General features: G+C 36.8%; 1 protein-coding gene across 2 annotated transcripts in view; it reads left to right on the plus strand.

Annotated features, from left to right (window-relative positions):
• Positions 1–19,841, plus strand: part of St8sia6 (ST8 alpha-N-acetyl-neuraminide alpha-2,8-sialyltransferase 6) — a 112,888-nt gene that overhangs the window by 67,785 nt on the left and 25,262 nt on the right. For both annotated transcript variants that reach the window (XM_042686088.1, XM_042686087.1), the window contains exon 4: positions 7,891–7,977. In XM_042686088.1, coding sequence (XP_042542022.1) covers positions 7,891–7,977 — 87 coding nt within the window. The remainder of the gene's footprint in view (positions 1–7,890; positions 7,978–19,841) is intronic.

Here is a 19,841-nt window from a genome sequence, read left to right on the forward strand (position 1 = left end):
TAAATCTAACTATATAAATAAATAACATTCAATCTGAATGGCAGAGATTATCAGACTGAATAAAAAAGGCACAGCCTAACTCTATATTGTCTACCAAAGGCATATATTAGATTGAAAGGTAAACTCCATTGAAAGTAAAAGGATAAAAGAAAAGGTAGTTCATGCAAACAGTAGCCATGTGAAAGCTTGGGTGACTAACCTAACATTAGGTAAAATAAGAAATATTATCTTTTTTAGACAACGTCTTGCTATAATGGCCTTGAACTCATGGTCTTCCTGCCTCAGCCTCCTGAGTGCTAGGATTATAAGTACATGCCATAATTACTAGCTCAAAATAGACTTTAAAAAAAAAGGAAGAAAATTTTATGACAGAAGGCTTGATTGATAAGAATTATATAATAATTACAAACAATATGCACCTACAACACAGTATCAAAATACACAAAGGAAGTGTTAGGTGTTCAGTGGTAGCTCAGTGGTAGAGTATTTCCCTATTATGCACAAAGCTCCCCAGCATCACAAAAAAATACAAGAAGTAAAAGCAAACATAAATAAATAGAGAGGTGAGTTAAACAATAATAACTGGAGACTTTAATACTCCACTTTCAGTAGAGGATGGATCACTAGACAAACGAAGAAGGACCTGAAGAACACAATCAACTGTCCCTAACAGGTATCTGTGAATGATGCATCAGCAACAGGAAAATACCCATTATTTCTCAAATGAACACAAAACATTCTATGGGCTAGTTCATCTGTTAGGCCATTAATAAACTTCAGTAAGTCTTAAAGGGTAAAAATAAAATAAAGCCGGGCACTGGTGGCTCATGCCTCCTAGCTACTCAGGAGGCTGAGATGTGAAGATCACAGCTCAAAACCAGCCTAGGCAGGAAAGTCCATGAGACTCTTATCTCCGATTAACCACTACAAAATAATATAAATAATATTATGTGACCACAATGGTATGAAAGTAGAAATCAATAACAGAAAAGTGATTTTTAGAAATTCACAAATCTATAAGCATTCAACAACACACTCCTAAGTACCCAATGTATCTCAGGAGAAATCAAAACAGGAATAAAAACATACTTTGAGCCTAATGTAAATGAAAACAGAGCATATTAAGCTTTAACAATGGAAGAGGTGCTAGGTAAAAGCGTAGAAGGTTTCCTTTGGAGGAAATAAAACTGTTCTAAAGTTGTGATGATGATTGAACATATCTGTGAATATGGTTTACAATATTAAACAATTACTTAAAATGGTTGAAAGTTATATGTATGCAAGTTATACCTCAGTCAGACTGTTTAAGGATTTAATGTATCTACAAATCACCTGGAATTAGGATTTCATATAGGGTCCCATTTCACATCTGTGAAATACTAGCCAGTACTACTAGTATTCACGCATACTTTGAGTAACACGGCCTATGGCTTTATGTTTCTCCTCCTTACCTTTCTGACTGCATCTTGGACCACCTATATGAGAGACTGAAGGCTGACTCATTGGTGAATTACCCCTACCTTGAGTAGTTTTGTTGTTCCTTGATCATACTATAGCCAACTCATCATTCAGTCTTTTATCATTGTCATTGCCTTTGACTATAATGCTCTATGCATCCCCTTCTGCCCTCAGGTATACATCTTGAGCATCTACTTCAAATCTTTGTTCATTTGTCCCTCTTAGAAAGGGCTTTCCTGGCCACCTTACATAAATTAAAACATTCCCACCTGTTTTCTTTCTCTATTGCCATGCTTATTTTCCCTCATATTACAGAATTACCCATCACCTTAACATGCTATTTTTCTGTTACTCTGATTTTCTATTTTCTCCTACAACAATATAATCTTCATGATACCATGGATTTTTTATGTTTGACTGTGTTATTAGTGAACAGTACTGCATTCATTACAGATGTTCAATAAATAAATTTCAGTAAATAACAGTAAAACAAAGGAATAACTATTACAGTACATACAGTAGGTATAGAGGCATTGCAAAGAAGACAAGAGGAAGGAGGTATCAATTCTGTCTATGTGCATCAGAAGAACTTGAAAGGCAAAGTTTTAAAGCACCTCATAGATCTTGTTTTTGTTTTTGTATTTATTTATTTATTGCCACTCCTGGGCTCAGACTTATGGTCCAGGCAATGTCCCTAAGTTTTTGTGCTCAAGGTGAGTACTCTGGCATAGCTCCAATTATGTGGAGGTTTTTGGTGGTTTGGGTTTTTTTTGATGGTTAATAGGAGATAAGAGTCTCATGGATTTCTCGGTCCATATTGCCTGCAAACCATGATTGTCAGATCTCAGATTCCTAAGTAGCTGGGGTTACAGGTGTGAGCCACCATATATGATAAAAATCTTACCTGGTGTTCTATTCACTGTTATATGTTATACCACACTCTAACGCTATAACAGTATTCAAATGCCTGTGATCCTAGCTTACTTGGGAGGTGTGATATGAGGATCATAGTCTGAGGCAAGCCTGCTGAAAGTAAGAAAACTATCTGAAAAATAAAATCATAAAGGGCTGTGGACATAGCTTGATGGTAGAGCTCTTGCCTATTAAGGGTTCAAACTTCATTACTATCAAAAATGAAGATAAAAACATATTGTAGAAGTTTTTAAATTAATGCTAACACTCCAAAATTTGATTTCCTAGGACAGAAGATATTTTTTGATTCCTCTGAAAATTTTCAAAACAATCACTAAGGCTATGAAGAAGTACACTGATGTCTTTAGGAGTTAATCTAGGATGCCTGTTTTTAAAATTACTTTTTATTTTAAATTTTTATTATTATAATACTGCTTTGCAAATTTATTTACTTATCTTAGTGGCACTAAATGTTACCAAGAAATCAGAGCTTGAGACCTCTTTCTCTCATGTCCATTGACAATATACATGACATTCTAGTCAGAAGTTATGAATAAAAAACAATGATAGTTAGAAGTTTCCATCATGCAAGTAGAAAACTAAGGTAAAGTGAAATCATCTGCTATCAGTGGATGAAATGTTGTTATTTCTGCATGGCTCCACCTAGTCTAAAGGCCACACACTTCTCTCCATTTATCTTTCATACACTCATCAGCCATTCTTTACAAAGTCTGGCTGAATGGAAATGATTTGTTGAATTGACTAAAAACCGTGAAGCAGTATGCTCATTTGCAGAATTTATTCTTATGCAGAGATGAGCTCCTCAAAATATTTAATATCAGCTACTCAAGACTTCTTGATCTGCACAGAAATCTACTGATGTAATATTGCTAGGATGTTCCCACACATTTCAGTGGTCAGGAAAAATTGATTTGCACAAAAACTATCCAGTCACTGGGGGTCCATCCTGTCACATTCTATCTATTCAGGAGACTTTGATCTTAGGGTTGAGGTTTGAAGCCAGCCCTGGCAGGAAAATCCATGACACTCTTCTCAGACTAACCTGCAAAAAGCCAAAAGTAGAGCTGTGTCTTAGGTGGTAGAGTTCTAGCCTTTAGTGAAAAAAACTAATGGACAGCACCCAGGCCCTGAGTTCAAGCCTCAGTACCCTCTCATACATAAGAAATGTTATAAAAATTAGTGTCATAGCAGATTGAATTGAGCTAATAAATTAACACCCCCAAGATAATTTTGAGGCACTTAATAAGTATCCAATAAATATTTAAGGCTGTAATTAATTACCCAGAAATTAAAGCATTAAAAAGCCAATTTTATCTTAATTGAGACAAAACTAGTCACAGCATGTGGATCTTGATCTTCAAAGAGACAACTCTGAGAAAAATATTTAAGCACATAGTAACATAGTTATTTCATATATTTAAACATTTAATGTATTTACTTAGTATCACTCTGGATGTTATTTATAATTTTTTGTCTCATTTTGGATATTATTTATAATGATTTAAGTAGACATTATTTATTCTTTTGAAAATATCTGCATTATTTAGTGTGATTTATTATATGTCTTGGGACCAATAAATGTTTCTGATGGGATTAATTTTCAGTTTCATTATGAAAATAGATGAGATGCAGCATGATATATTGGAAAGAGAGCCAGAATGTGAATCAAAAGACATGAATTTAATTCGTAGCTCATCCTCTTACTATGCAATCCTGGGCAGAGCTGTTTACCTTCTCAGAACTTTTAATTTTATCATCCCTAAGAGCAGAAATAATACCATAAATAAAGCTGGCCTCCCAAGATTTTATGGTGGGCTCCACATTTTGTAAACTGAAAATCCTTGGAAATGTAAATGTGCAGAATTTTTTACGTGATTTAGAGCATTTTTTCCTAATAGGCAGCCTTTGAAGAGACACACTTATCCCACAAATTGGCCCAACTTGTAGCACCCGTGGGACTTCTTCTCCAGTGATGCTTCTCCCTTGTCATCTGACAATCCTGTGACAGTCTTAATGTTCTAAATCAACTACTACTTGGTGATGTATTTCTTTTTTAAGTAGAGAAGTGTAAGTACTTAGAGGAGGGAAACACTCTAATATTCCACCCACATTAGTCTTCCCCTTTAAAAGATCAGAGGATAATGCTTCATTTTTAGACTAGACATACAAAACATTCTTTGAATACAGTATTCTCAGGGAGTATGTAGTTTCAGTGCTGTCTTCCAACTGTAAAAAGGGCCAGGAGAATCTTTTGTGTATAACAGATGAGTCTGATATAATGTGCTCAGTTGGCTTTAAGTATCAGTGACTATAATTATAATCAAAATCTATCCATCTTTCTTTTTATTTTTTTATTTTTTGGGGGTCTGGTCATGGGACCTGAACTCTGGGCCTGGGCACTGTCCCTCAGCTCTTCAGCTTAAGGCTAGCACTCTACCACTTGAGCCATAGCACCACTTCTGGCTTTTTTTTTCTGCTTATGTGGTGCTGAGGAATCAAACCCAGGGCCTCATGCATGCAAGCCAAGCGCTCTACCACTGAGCCACCTTCGCAGCCACTATCCATCTTTCTTATGCAACTGCTTTACCATTAAATTCAGATTTATTATGACTGACATCTTTCAATATTGAATTAAATTGGAGCCAGCTACCATTCGTTGGAAGATGTGTATCACTGTCAAAATATTTTTCATTGTACTTCTACTCTAATTGGCAATGGATGACAATTTTAATGATCCGGACTAAACATGATACACAGGTTAGAATGATTTCAAACTAGTACAAACTCTGCTTTTAAAGTGAGCCAAAGTAAAAACTAATAGACTCAAGAGCATTTAGTTTGGTCTAAGGCCTTCCTTTAACCTTGGTTATGCTATAGGTCTATGGGTTGTGAATCCTCTCAGCTTTCATATGTCTGACAAATTCCTATTGTACCTTCACTTTTTGACATTTTTTTTTTTTTGGTGCAGAGAATTCTGGAATGACAGTTTTTGATAAATCCCATTCTGTGTGTTCATGTGATTCCACTGCCTTCCAGCTTCCATTGTTTTGGATGAGAAGTATGCTGTCACACTTATCATTGTCTCTTTGTATATAATGTACAAATAATTGTTTGTAATATATATAATGTGTTTCTGCTCTAATTACTTCTAATATCTTCCTCTGATGACTGATTTAATGACCTTTATTCTCACATCTCCTGTGGTTTGTGTTTGTATCTCTTGTCCTTTGGTTTTGCTGGGCTTTTCAGACCTCTGGATTTATAGATTTCATTAAATTTGGAAGAAAAAATTCCATCATATTTCTTCATATTTCTTTGACTCCTTTTTCTTAAACATATGTTAAGCCATTTGAGGTGTTAGTCTCATTGCTCTCTGATTCTTTGTTTATTTTCCATTCTGCTTTGTCCTTTTGCTTTAAATTTTCAGTGGATTTAGCAATAAATACTTAAGTCTTCAAGTTCACTACTTCTCGCCATACATCATGAGAAATTTAATTTCTTTTTTTTTAACAAATGTGTACCATTTAAATAAAACATTTTAACTGGAACATTTAATTTCATGGTAGGATGGCAACTTTCTATGTACCTTACTTTTCCTGTTACATTTTATCTCAATTCAAAATATATTTGCAATTCTCATTGGTTTAATTAGAAAATCTATTTGTATTTGGGCCCACTCTCATTGCACTTTTACTTTAGTTGAGATTAGTGAGAAAATGATTAGCCAGGTGTAGTGGGGCTCATGCCTGTAATCTGGGAGGAGAGACTGAGAGGATCAAATTTTGTTATATAACCAGGAATAAAGCTAACAAGACAACATTTCAGTGAACAAGTTGAATGTAAAAACAGTGCTAGCTAGAAGGGAGACATACATAGAAGGGTCCCAATACAAGACCTTCTGGAAAAAAATCCCAAACTCTATCTGAATAATAATTAAAGCAATAAAATAAGTAAAATAAATAATAAGGAGTGGAGACATGGCTTAAATGCTCTTACATCAAAGGTAAGGTAAAAAACCTTGTTCAAGCCCTATTGCTTGCAAGATAGCAACAGAGAAAAAGCAAGAGGAAGGGAGAGAGGGAGACAGAACATTTATTTTGTTACTTAGTTTTGGACCTTTATACATACAATGCTTTGATTTTTGTCTTGCCAATATTATGAAAGGATTTAAAATCATACTTTGGGCATAGATAAGGTTTCTACAGACAGAAGAGAATTCATGGTACTGTGTGTCTGTTAAAGAGAATATATTGAGAAAGCTTTGGGTAGATTTTTGTATGTGAGTTTAATGGTGATTTCCAAAGGATCTTTGGGTATCTTCCACCATGCAGAGACAGACAATACTCACTTCAACTAGGAAGTATCACATTTGGACCAGATTGAGGGGTCAAACCTCGGTGCCTCAAGATACTTCGTGTACTAGGACAAGTACTGGATGCTGTGCAGTGATCTAAATCTGTTAGGGCTGGAAGCCTTTATGTGTAGAACTATTTTTAATCCCTCCCATGCTAACTCTTGGCTTTGCTTCTTTTTGAGTATTTAACAGTCCTTTGAGATTTTCAGATTTTCTCGGCTGGACCAGTAGGAATCAAGGGAAAACACTTTTGATTCATGTTGGTAGTTATAAGGGAGAGAAGCCCAAGAGGAAGATAAATTTCTGGAACAAAGGATTCACTTGGTTGACTTCATACCCCAACTATACGAAATCCTTTCTTTTAGAGATAAACTTTGCAGAACTTTCATTTTACTGATGTGGATGTAATTTTCCCAGACAAAGCCATTTACTCCCCATTCCCTCCCCCATCCTCTTCAGCAACATATACTCCATCTCAGTGTTGGCCAGCCTTGATCTCTGATAGTTGGCAGTTGGAGGAAATTAATTGAAAGGTAATTTAAGAGTTTTCTCATTCAAAGGCATATTTGCATTTCAAATGAACACCCTTAAAAGATGAAACAGTATTCTTTGCTTTAGGAATTCATACTTGATGGTGGAATTTCAGCAAGAGGGAGGTCTGTGAGGACTTCTGTGCTGTCCATGCTTCTATAGGTTTTCATGCTGATACACAACTCTCTCATCCCAATCTTGGTTTAAAATGTACTTTTCAAAGGTAAAATTCAAGGAGGTTATTTGGGAGAAAATTTTATCTATAAATCCCAAGGCAAATCTACTACCTTACATTCTGAAAAATCAATTAACTATGTATGTATGATGTGTTACTTATTTGTCAATGAGTTAAAGATAGCATACAATGATGATAAGGTATATACCCAAGGTGGTGTGCTGTCACAGTTTGTAACACTGGATTTGGTTTATGAGATAGGTGATTCACATATTCCAAAACCAGCATCATGCAAGTTGTGTGTTCCTAGGTGTTGATCTCAGAAATGATGTAGAAGGCTAAATTATGGAAATGTACTCTAAGAAATCACCATGTGAGATCTTCACATTCTAGTTTTTAATGAAGTGAAATGTTCTTACATTTGCATTTCTCTTTTTAGGTACTCAGAGGGTGATTACCTTCAGATGATCACAAATATACAGAACTGTCCATGGAGAAGGCAAGCAGAAGAATATGAGAACTTCAGGTAAGAGGATTTCTCGTAAGTGATGTGAATGAAAAATATTTTGCTTTTTTTGTTAGGAAAATAATCAGAATGTTAAAAAAAAAAAAAGTCCCTCATGTGAGATGCTTGGTACTCTATCTCCATTGCTTAAAATTCTGCTACTGTGATCAATTCCCAAATCTTAAGCCCACCAAACAAATTAATGTGTTTCATTATATCTAAGATTATGTAACATCTTTGTAACATGTCTATATATTTTATTTTGTAAATAAAAAAGATGTGAGAGCATTCCAGAACTCTTGGAGCATGTAGGATGATATTTATCCTTAAACGTTATCACTTGAGAACAAAAAGTAATTCAGCTTCTTACACAGTTCTATACAGTTTCATCACTAATTTCATAGCAGAGTGATAGTGAAGAGCATAATGTAAAGAAGAAACATCAGATGACATTAGCTTGTTGGTTAGCCATTAAAGAGCCATTGACTATGCTTGGAGAATCTGGAGCCCAGTCAGACAGAAATCACTTTAATTAAAGCAGTAGGCAGCTTGGGTGCATATGTACCCCCCAATACTTCCACCTCTCAAAAAACTGGGTCATTGTATATGTATGCCTGGTCTAGATGATTCTAGATTTTGTTTTGTCATCTGCATTCTGATTTTCCCTTGTTTATTCCACTAGGCTTCGACTTGTGCTAAGTTATTTTATTACATGACAATCCAGAGACATGACTTTACTTGTTCATAATTTCAAAGCTTACTTTAGGTATTATATTTAAAGCATTATTAATGGGAATGCTTCCTCTCTGTTTTTTTGTTTTTGTTTTTAGTTTTTGTGGGTTTTTTTTTATTCTTTTTCTGAGGAAAGGCTGTTCTTGTTGGCATGGTTTCATGGCTCCGCCTAGCCTTCCTTCCATCAGTGACTGGTGTTAACTGCCTCTAATTGTATGAGAGAGGTTCTGGTCAGCTTATGGAGTGAAAGAATGGTTTTGTGACTGGGTCAAAGCTGGAAGTGGATGGGTGGAAATACAGGTGTCCTGACATTTTGCAAGCTGTGGCTAAGCATCTTCCTCAGATGGATTCTGGGATAAGAGGTTATGAGAGGGATCCTTGTTGAATGGTTTCATCTCAAGGATACTTTAGGCTACCCAATCCTGTTGGAGACTAGATCTCAGAGATCCTCATGGCAGAGAGATCTGATAGAGAGTTATGTAGACAATTGCAATCCAACAGGTAGCAAGAAAGATTCTGAAAGCTTTTTGCATGTGCAGAATATGTTTAAAAAAAAAAAAAGGAAGAGGTAGACACTGGGGTACTGACCTAGAGAGGGCCACTTCAAGATAATGACCTAGAGAGTTGAGAAGTGACAGCAACAGTCAAGGCAGGGTGCTGGAGTGTCTACTGCTGGTTGTTAAGTTGATTGAGACCAAGTCTCGTGAAGGAATTATCAACAAAACAAAATAGACTGTACAGTGATTTAAAGGTATTGGCAAACTGCCAGGGCTGGGAGGCTTACAGGACTAAGCTCTACAGGGAGAAAGAAGTCAAGAGATGTGAGCCCATCCTTTGGGGCTGCCTTTTCTCACCAGATATTCGCTGAATATAAAATGTCTGAGAGGCAGAGGAACCGAGCTGAGCTTCCAGCGATCCCTAGAAGAGACCAGTTCTCAAAAGGACTGAAGACTGCATTTGAATTATTTCCAACCTCAGTTGGATTTAGGAGATCTGCCTTTAGCCAAGATAAGTAACAGACACCAAAGTAAATCCTATCTGGAAGAAGATAATATTCCAGGCCTTCAATTTTCTCCACAGGTTTTCTCATACAAAATTAGACTCAATTAAACAATATTTTCTCTTTCAAGTTTGTTTTTTGTTTCCTCTTTCTTAAAAAAAAAATCATCCATCTCTTTTAATCAAAGGCTGTATGAGCATCCTGCCGTAGATCATGATAGAAGCTACATAGATGGATGATATGTTTTATCACAGAACCATCTCAGGATAAAAAATACATCAATAACCATGACAACTTCCCAGTGGCCTAACCAGCCCTTCAGGAACAATTTAAATAAACACCCAGGGCTCTGCTATTTATTGTTTGTTGTCTTTTGAGGGAAGAGTCCTCATGTCATTTATTTCTTTACTTGAATATGTATTATATTATAATGTTTACTTTGTAGAAATATTTATAAGGTAAATTATGTAAGTCCCCCACAGAAGTCTGTGCAAATTAGAATAAATCATTCTCCTTCCTAATTTTTTACTAGTGTAGCTAGCCAAATCTGGGGACATTTGCCTATTAATAAAGCTGGTAATATAGAAACATTCCCTATTATTGTAGATGTCAAGTAGCTGAATAGTTTCCATTTTATTTATTTATAGCACTTTATGTCAAATAGGGGAGTAAAATGTGAGCTTTAAAAAGGCAATAATATCCTTTCAGAAGACATTACAAAACTCGTGTTCTGAAAACTATAACCAACTGACTATATAGTAAATTCATCTCCAGCTCAGATGTTGAAACTTCCTACAGTAGAAGTCTAGGAACTATCTGAAAAATATGTGGAACCCGTGGTCAAAAGACCCAAAACTAGAGCTGGGAATGTGGCTTAGTGGCAGAGTACTTGCCTAACATGCATGAAGCCATGGGTTCAATTACTCAGTACCACATAAACTGAAAAAGACCAGAAGTGACACTGTGGTGCAAGTGGTAGAGTGCTAGCCTTGCATGGGAGGGGGGGCAGAAGCTCAGGGACAGAGCCCAGGCCCTGAGTTCAAGCCCCAGGAATGGCAAAAAAAAAAATCTAAAAGCTAGATGGTTTGTTGGGCACTGGTGGCCCCTGCTCATGGCTGCTCAGGAAGCTCAGATCCAAAGGTTCATGATTCAGAACCAACTTAGGCAGAAAATTTGTAAGACTGTCTCCAAAATAACCAACAAAAAGGATGGAGGTGTGGCTAGAGTAGTAGAGTAACAGCCAAACAAGTTAAGCTGAATGAGCTCGAGGTCCCGAATCAAACCCCAATACTGCTGAAAGGAAGTATAGAAGTGTCTTGTCCCCATGTATATAATTTTTTTTTTACCACTAAAGGCTGCCAAAGTCAACAAAGTGTGTATTTATCTGCTATTAAAACTTTCCCTTGACTGGGCACAGTGGCTCATTTCTGTAATTCCAGCTACTAAGGAAGCTGGTTTCTGAAGGTAATAGACTGAAGTCAGCTCAGGCAGAAAAATCCATGAGACAAGATCTTATCTTCAATTTACCAGCATAAAGCCAGATGTGGAGGTGTGGTTCAACTGGTAGAGTGCCAACATCGAGAAAAAAAATAAACTCAAGCAAGCATGCAGGTCATGAGTTCAAGTCCCAGTTCTTGCACCAAAAATAAGTAAAAGAATAATAAAAATAAAAATAATATTGATTATCCTATTAGAAACGATGTCTCCCAACCACAAGCCAAAACCCAGAATGCTTTGTGGAGAATTTACCTGCATTTTAGTCTAAGAAATGACTGTTCTTCACATCCATCCCTTTTGTGTTTTGGACCCAATGCCTCATTATTTGCTTGAGCTGTCCTGGTCCAATAGTTGAAACACTAAACGTGATCAGGAATGTCTCTCGCTCCTTCTCTTCCCCACTTCTTCAACTTCCCCTTTTAAAGCTCATTAGTAAAGCTCTGGAAACTTCTGGTAAGCAGTCTTTATTAAACCATTCCAAGATGTCTGAGCTTTAGTAATTAGTCTTATATTCCCTAGGTAACTTACATGGTAATGACTGAATTAGCTTTCTTGAATGGTTTCCTGACTTAAAAGAGCTGTGTTCCTTTGTATAATCAATTACAGAGTTAAATGCATACAAGGAAACAGCATTAATTTTCATGTTATTTCCTCTTCTTTTTTGTTCAGAAATACATATATTGTTATTTTGCTTTAAGTTTCTTTTGAATCCTCTAAGACTACCTGATTTATTTAAACACTGTCATATTGGTGTTGGAATCTAAGAGCCTGAATATTATCAACCATGTGTTTACCGAAGACTTAGTTGGAGAACACAGGGCTGTAATTTAAATGCACATGTTATAGTCTTAAGAAAATGAGGTACCTTTCAAATGACTCGGAAAATAGGTTATTTTGTGCCTGATTTCTTTGTCACAGGTAACTGTTAGGTACTCACAATTTTATTAAATCTCAAAAGTATCCCCTTAGGATACTTTGATTTAATTAAGATTTCTTGAAATTAATTCTATTTTCTTCCTTGTATTAAGTACTCAAGAAAAGTTACCAGTGCTATATTAGTATATTGTTTGATACCTCTACCATAACAGCTAGTACAATGCTTTCATTTTTATTTTATCTGTTTGGAAAAAATATAGTAATACACATGTGAAGTTTTTAAAACTACATGTTTCTTCCATTAAAATAGGGTGTTCTGGGCTGGGAAGGTGGCTCACTGGTAGAGTGCTTGCCTTGCATGCATGAGGCCCTGAGTTCGATTCCTCAGCACTACATAAGCAAAAAGAAAAAAGCCGGAAGTGGCGCTGTGGCTCAAGTGGTAGAGCGCTAGCCTTGAGGTGAAGAGCTAAGGGACAAAGCCCAGGCCCAGAGTTCAGGCCCCATGACCAGACCCCCCCCAAATTAAATAAATAAATAAATAAATAAAACAGGGTGTTCTTTAATGATCTAATTTGGTACAGTTAATGTCTTACAAGAAGTCAGATCCATGACTTTTTAGTTATCTATTGAAACATTTCTCCAAAGGCAATATTAGTATTTGTTGCAGTTACCACTTTGTAAACTAATGCTTTTTCATTCAGACAACACTTAAAGAAGGGTATAATGTTCCAGGCATTTTGTTCTGTTGCTCAGATTTCTCAGCGAGAAGCAAAATAGTCTCTATTATGAACATCTTTTGATTATATGAGACCACTTCCATTTTTCTGAACCTGTGTTTTCTTCCTTTCCATTCCCTTGAAACGTTTGTTTATGATCATTCGGAGTGACTATGATGACAGCTGAAAGCAATACATATTTTACTTTCTTTTCAAATTTGAGAGGATATGGGTACTTTTTTTGATAGGTGTTTTGGGTCAGCATTGGATTGCAAAAGCTTCTTTTCTTCATTTCCTTTTTGGACCATTTTTCACTGCTAATGTCCTGTCCTATCATCTTCTATTTGTTATGCTATACAGCAGGCTCGTGAATTCAGAAAAGCAACAAAATCCACACCAGGTCATTACTTCTGCCATATTTATTAATAGAAAGCTAACTCTTGCCCCAATAGAGCTCATTCTTCTCCTTAGTCTCAGAATATGAAATTCACTGTAAGAACTCATATGAGATCTGCTGGCCTTCTAAATTCTATTGAAATTTTTTTCTTTCTTTTCTTCTTTTTTTTTTAAGTCGGTCATGGGGCTTGAACTCTGGGCCTGGGCACTGTCCCTCAGCTCTTCAGCTCAAGGTGAGCACTCTACCACTTAAGCCACAGCGCCACTTCTGGTTTTCTGGTGGTTAATTGGAGATAAGCATCTACAAACCACCCTTTAAAAGTAAAGTTTGTCTAATTTTTAGGGCAAGCAGAGTTGAGTTGTGAAATGAGTTCAAATCACACATTTAATACTGTTGAGAGATATTCTATCTGTAAAACAATCTGACTTTAAAATTTGAGTCCATTGTCTCTTCTGAAATAGCCATTTCTTTGTCAATTTACTTTTTCTGGCATTTTGGTCAATAAATATGCTTTTCCTGGCCCCTTCCCCCCCAAAAAAATGTCTCATGGATTTTCCTGCCCAGGCTTGGCTTTGAACCCTGATCCTCAGATCTCAGCCTCCGGAGTAGCTAGGATTACAGGTGTGAGCCACCAATGCCCAGCTCTGTTGCAAAATTTACCTCCCAACTTGTACTACTACACGTATTGCTCTATGTCCCTATGCCAGATAAGCATCCTTTAAGGCTGCCATGCCTTTCAGATCTTCTTTTCTTTCCAACACTGCTTGGTATATATTCATGGCTCTACATTGTTTTCACACTGGAACAATATCTCAGGGAATAGATCTGCTGTGGTGTGTCAAGGGGTCTTTCTATGTAGCTCAGGCTGGCCTCAAACTCAAGATCTTCCTGTCTTGGGTCCTGAGTTCTGGGATCACAGACAGGCACCATCCACCTCAGCTTCTCTTTCTGTGATTGAGTATATTCTTCTGGGTTTTTCTTTTACATCTTTACTTTGGTTTAGTTCTATTCAAATATATGAGCTCCTCTTTTATAAACTTAACATTGTTAGTGCATAAATTCAGGGAGAAACAAAAACCCTCTGTTTTCAGAGCTGCTCATTGGTTTGGTCCTCATTCAATATCTCTTCTTAGACGTGTGTTGAGTGCATGTTGAATTTTGGCTTATGTAACTGTCAGGTCAGAAAGAACCATGAGCTAAGACTCAGCAAAATTGCAACGTATGGGAAATGTTCATTCATTTATTTTATATTTCATATGTATTTGTAAATGTGCTGGATATCTGCTGTACTCTAAGTTCTTGGGCTCTTTGCAGCCTCATTTTCTAGAAATCTTCTGAAGATTGTGCCAGCTCTTACTTCTTTTCTCCTTTCTCATGTCCTGTCATTTTCATGTTTTCAGATGGTTCCGTCCTCATAATCCCAGCTCTTGTGTACTGGCCTCTGGTATAACTGGCCTCAGTTAGCTGTGAGTTTGTTGATGTACTGGCTCTGAAAAGAAATGAGGCAAATGAATTGTAAGTGTGCCATGCCTATCAGAGTGTCTAGAGTGTTTTTTAAGAAATTTTTAAAAAGTAGTTTCTATATGTTCAGAGTGTTGTACAACTATTTCTACCAATTCCAGTATACTTTCATTAACCCCAAAAGAAATTCATTCCTGTTAGCAACATTTTCTCCTTTCCCTAGTCCTAAGAACTTTTCTGAATATAGATTTGGCTGACCTGGAAATTTCAAATATATAAGTATTTGATAAAGCACATCTTTTATCTATTGACTTCTTCCCCTCAGCCTGCTGTTGTCAAGATCTACCCATTAGCACGTGTATCAGTAATTCAGTCCTTTATCTCATTGATATAACTTGTTCTGTTTACTCCTCATTAACTGGTGAATGTTGGCTTGCTTGGACTTTTGGTAATTATGAATAATGCTTTCATATAAACATCTGTATTTGTTTGTGCTTTCATTTGTCTTGGTATATACCTAGGGGTAGAATTACAATAACTTGAGACCTATCATGTTGAGAATTGCCAAACAATTTTCCAAAGTGGCTGCCCTATTTTAGAATCCTGAACATGTTTATAAAGGTTCTACTTTCTCTATATCCTTAGCAACATGTGTTATTGTCCCTTTAAAACATTTTGTGCTCCTAATAAGAGTGAAATAATATTCTATTTGGGGTTTGATTTGCATTGTTTAGTCATTAACAGTGTTGAGTAGCTTCTTATGAGTTTAATAGCCATTTTATATTTTAGTTGGAGAAGTATCTATTCTAATCCATCATACATTTTAAAATAGGACTGGCATATTATTGTTGAGTTGTAAATGTTCTTTATGTATTTTAGACACAAGTTCTTTATCAGATACATAATTTGCAAATATTTTCTCCGATTCTTTCGAAATGTATTTTTATTAGTGTATATAAATTGTACCAAGAGGCTTCAGCATGTTTTCTAACTTGCTTTTTTACTTTCTTTTTAGAATTCATATTTTGGTTTGAACTCAGGGCCCAACGCTTGCTATGCTGGTGCTTTATCACTTGAGCTACACCTCCAATTCCAAGTTTTCCTTACTTGTTCATGTCCTTCTAAGCATAAAACTTCAAAATGCTTTTATTTAATTAATTTCATACTGGTTCTGGATCTGGGAGCTGTCCCTGAGCTTTTTTTTAAATTTTTTTTATTGTGAAAATACTGTACAGAGGGGTTACAATTACATGGGCAAGATAATGAGTACATTTCTTATCAAGCTTTGTAGCCTCCTCCTTTGTTTCCCCTTCCCATCCCTTCCCATCCTCTCCCCGCCCCCCACCCAATGCCCCCCCCACTCAATCCTCCCCACCCCCCCCCCCCGCACCAAAGTTGTAAAGTTCATTTTTCCACATAACGACTTGTACATCTCATTGTTGCAGTGGGTCCACCTGTATCCCTATTTAAACGATTTGATAAAACTTCAAAATTTTTATGGAATCCAATTGGTTTGTCTTTTGTTACTTGTGCTGTTAGTTTTATATCTAAGAAAACATATCCTGACCCAAATCATGATATATGCCTATAGTTTTACAATTTTAGCTTTCTCATTTGGACCTAAGATCCATTTTACAAATTATTTTATATTGTATAAGACGGTTCCAATCTGTATCCATTTACATCAATACTATTTATCCAAGTGCCAATTATTTCCACTGGATTGTCTTGGAAGCTTAGCAAAAAATTGATTTACCGTAACTGTGAGCTTTTAATTCTGAACTCTCATTTCCATTGATCTGTCTACCCTTATACCTTCTACACGTTTAAAATCTAGCAGTGTTGTGGGTAGGTGGGTGGGTGGGTGTGCATGTGCGCGCACACACGCTGTTTTCTACTCATTTTGAAGGCAAGTTTTCTAAAAGTGTTGACTCTCATTTGTTTCTCCCTTTCTGGTGGATTGCTTGGCTTTTGCCAGTTCCTCCTTTCCATCCTCTGTGCCCTTTGTCTTCTTTCATTTCAGTCCCTCCATACTAATACAGAAAGGCAATCTGCCTTTCATACAGCCCTTCCTCTGTGCCTACCCTGCTTCAAGCACTTTGATTCCTTCATCTAGGTTTCTAACAACATACACAAATCTGGCCAACAAATATTGGTCATATTTAGATATGCTAACTTATTATGAAATCAGTGCTTACATGCCCCAATATTATCCAATGGGAGCAGTTTTGGTATGCAAATATTAATAGAAAAATCTCAGTGGGAAAGACTGAAGAAAATGAGACTAGTTAGAAGAAAATGTCTCAAAGACTGTCTTCAATCTCCTAAAGCACTCACATCAAGGAGTACCACAGACAAAGCCCTGGGCATTTGGGGTGCTGTCTTAGTTTTCTGAGTGCCGGGCTAGTGACTCTGAAGAAGAAGTCTGTGTCTCTCTCTTTCTTCTTCTGGAGCATATTTCTAAGGTCATCTTCCACCCATCATGAGTCTCTCCGGTTACGGCAGCAGAAGAGAGGTGTAATCCCTTCTTGTGGATACCAAGAATAATCCGTGTTAGGACCTAACACTGGTTATAAGGATTCATTTTCATTGTGTGTGAGATCATTTCATTCACAGGCCTTGTTATTTCATGATCTATGTGTTTTATAGAATACAGAATAATGACTGAAAAATGTCTCTACCAAAAGAAACTAGGATCTTTCTAGTTTTTTTTTAATTTCATTTCTTTCTTTCTGACTGCAATAGGACTTAAATTTTTTTTCTCTAACACTCTACCACTGAAGCCACATCTCTAGTTCTGGATTTTTTTTTTTTTTGGTCATTAATTAGAGGTTAAGAGTCTTGAGGATTTTTCTGCTTAATTTGGCTTTGAGCTATGATTCTTGTATTTAAGCCTCCCAAGTAGCTAAGAATACAGGCATGAGCCACCACTGCAATGCTGGAAATAAATTCAATATCAAATTTGGTATCCTCTGTGAGGGGATGAATTCTCAAAAGAACATCCTTTTAAAGAATTTATTGTTATTATTAAGTAGCTGTGCCAAGGAGTCACAAATTCCATGAGTCAGGTTATGAGTACACTACTTCTTGGTCAGCACCCCTTCTTTCATTCTGCCCAATTTTCTCCTTCCCATCTCTACTCTCAAGAACATCTTAGAGGCACTATATTAACTTGTTGGCTGTCTGTAGCACTAGTCTTATTTACCGGGTTAGTCCACTTCTGGCTGCTCACCAACAAAATGGAGTTATTTGCTTTTGTACAATCTTACAAATACTCACCATCCCAAATTCCCAGCAAAGAATCTGTTGTGTGTTAGTGTCTCGTTACATGATGGCTCTTATTTCCAGTTTAATATCATCTGCCAATTTTCAATTCATATTTGACTTAAACTAGTTTAAACTCTTGGCATTGATAATCAACTTTATAAGTCTATAATGTAGTAATGAATTGGAAGCAGTTTTAGTTCCAACTTTCTGCCTGGGGAGAATGTATATGCCCTAGTTTTTCTTTTGTGATTATTTCATATGGATTATGCCTTGCTCTTGGTAGGAACACACACTTCCTATTCAATTTGCTCTGTTTGAACTTTCTTTGATCTTTTCATGATAGAAAATAGGTCACAAAGAGCAGCAAGAATTAAGCTTCAACTTTCTAAGATACAGTCCCCAGCATGTTAGTTTCAGTAGGAAAATGAACCCTTAGATGTGTATTTTAATGTTTTTTTCTTTCATGCATGTGTTTCTAACACATTTATAAGATTATCTCTTTGTTGCTTTGTATGTCCCTCCCCCACAGTATAACCCTTGCTTTCACTATATTTGATGTCAGTATAACTTGTGGAGGAGATGGGGAAAAACCAGTTGTTTAAGGATACAGGTGGACCTGTTGCAACAATGAGAAGTACAAGTTGTCATGTCCAAAACGAACTTTACAATGTTGGTGGGGGGGGGGCTGGGGGGAGGGAGGAAGGAGAAGGATTGGGATCAGGGGGGGAGGGGGGAGGCTGGGAAGGGATGTGAAGGATAAACAAAGGAGGAGGCTGCAATGCTTGGTAAGAAATGTACACATTATCCTGCCCATGTAACTGTAACTCCTCTGTACAGTATGTTCACAAATAAAATTAAATTAAAAAAAAAAAAAAAAAAAAAAAAGAAAAGGACTTAACCTTTATATGAACAGTGTATATGGCTGGTCCTTGTATATCTTGAGGTCTTATCAAAAATGATGCTAGCTTTTCCAGAAATTAACTATCCCAAGCACAAGCAGAATTTAGAGTCTCACATTCCAGATCATGTAGCCTACAATTAGGACTTCATACGGTGCTGAAAATTCAAGGGGTGAATAGAGGCTTCATATTTGGGGTTCTCTTTGGCACAGCCTGAGGATAAAGATGAAAAGTCACTATCTGAAAGAAAGCTAGAAGGTAAAAACCAGGAACAAAGATACCCAGTCTCCAGAAGCCAGGCAAAAAGAGAAGCTGAGAGTTGGGGTCTGAAACCCCAAAGAGTAGATGCTGAATTAGCAAGTCTTAATAGCTGTCCTAGAAGCACTCCCATGACATGAGAACTGGCTTTCTAGTAGGATATAGGACCATTTGTGCGCGAACCAGGCTCCCTGAATGACCATGACCTGCCTACTTCTATCTTCACCAGCACAAGACACCAGCAGCCAGCCATAGCTATGGATGGGGAATGTCCAGGCCTTATATGATATGGGAAATCATTTGATCCATGATGGAAAAGACATGTATGTTTAGTGTATGCTCCTTGTCAATTTCCTGTGGCCATCTACCTATATTCATACCTTTCTATGGCCTGAGGATGAAGTGGTAAATATCCAAATGGCTCCTGGCAGAAAGAAAGATGGTTCCCCATTCCTGGATGATGCCCTTTGAGATTTGTGCCCCTTACTTTCCATTGAGTATGCAGTCACGCTTGGTCTAGTGAGCTCTTGTTCATGAAGCAACAAGACCTTTTATGAAAGACAGTGGCCTCAGCACAAAATACACAAGGAACATTTTCCTTAAGAAATCCTTCACAGGGTTGAAGATATGACCCAAGTGGTAGAGCACCTGCCTAGCAAATGTGAGGCCCTGACTTCAAACCCCCGCTGTCTCTAAAAACAAAAAAAAGGCATATTGGTATAATTACGCAGAAGATTCCTCATTGAATTACCCAACCCTTCATAGACTTACACTTAATTCAG

The sequence above is a fragment of the Dipodomys spectabilis genome, unplaced genomic scaffold (genome assembly GCF_019054845.1).
Source record: "Dipodomys spectabilis isolate Male_0828 unplaced genomic scaffold, ASM1905484v1 ptg000096l, whole genome shotgun sequence".
Taxonomy (NCBI): domain Eukaryota; kingdom Metazoa; phylum Chordata; class Mammalia; order Rodentia; family Heteromyidae; genus Dipodomys; species Dipodomys spectabilis.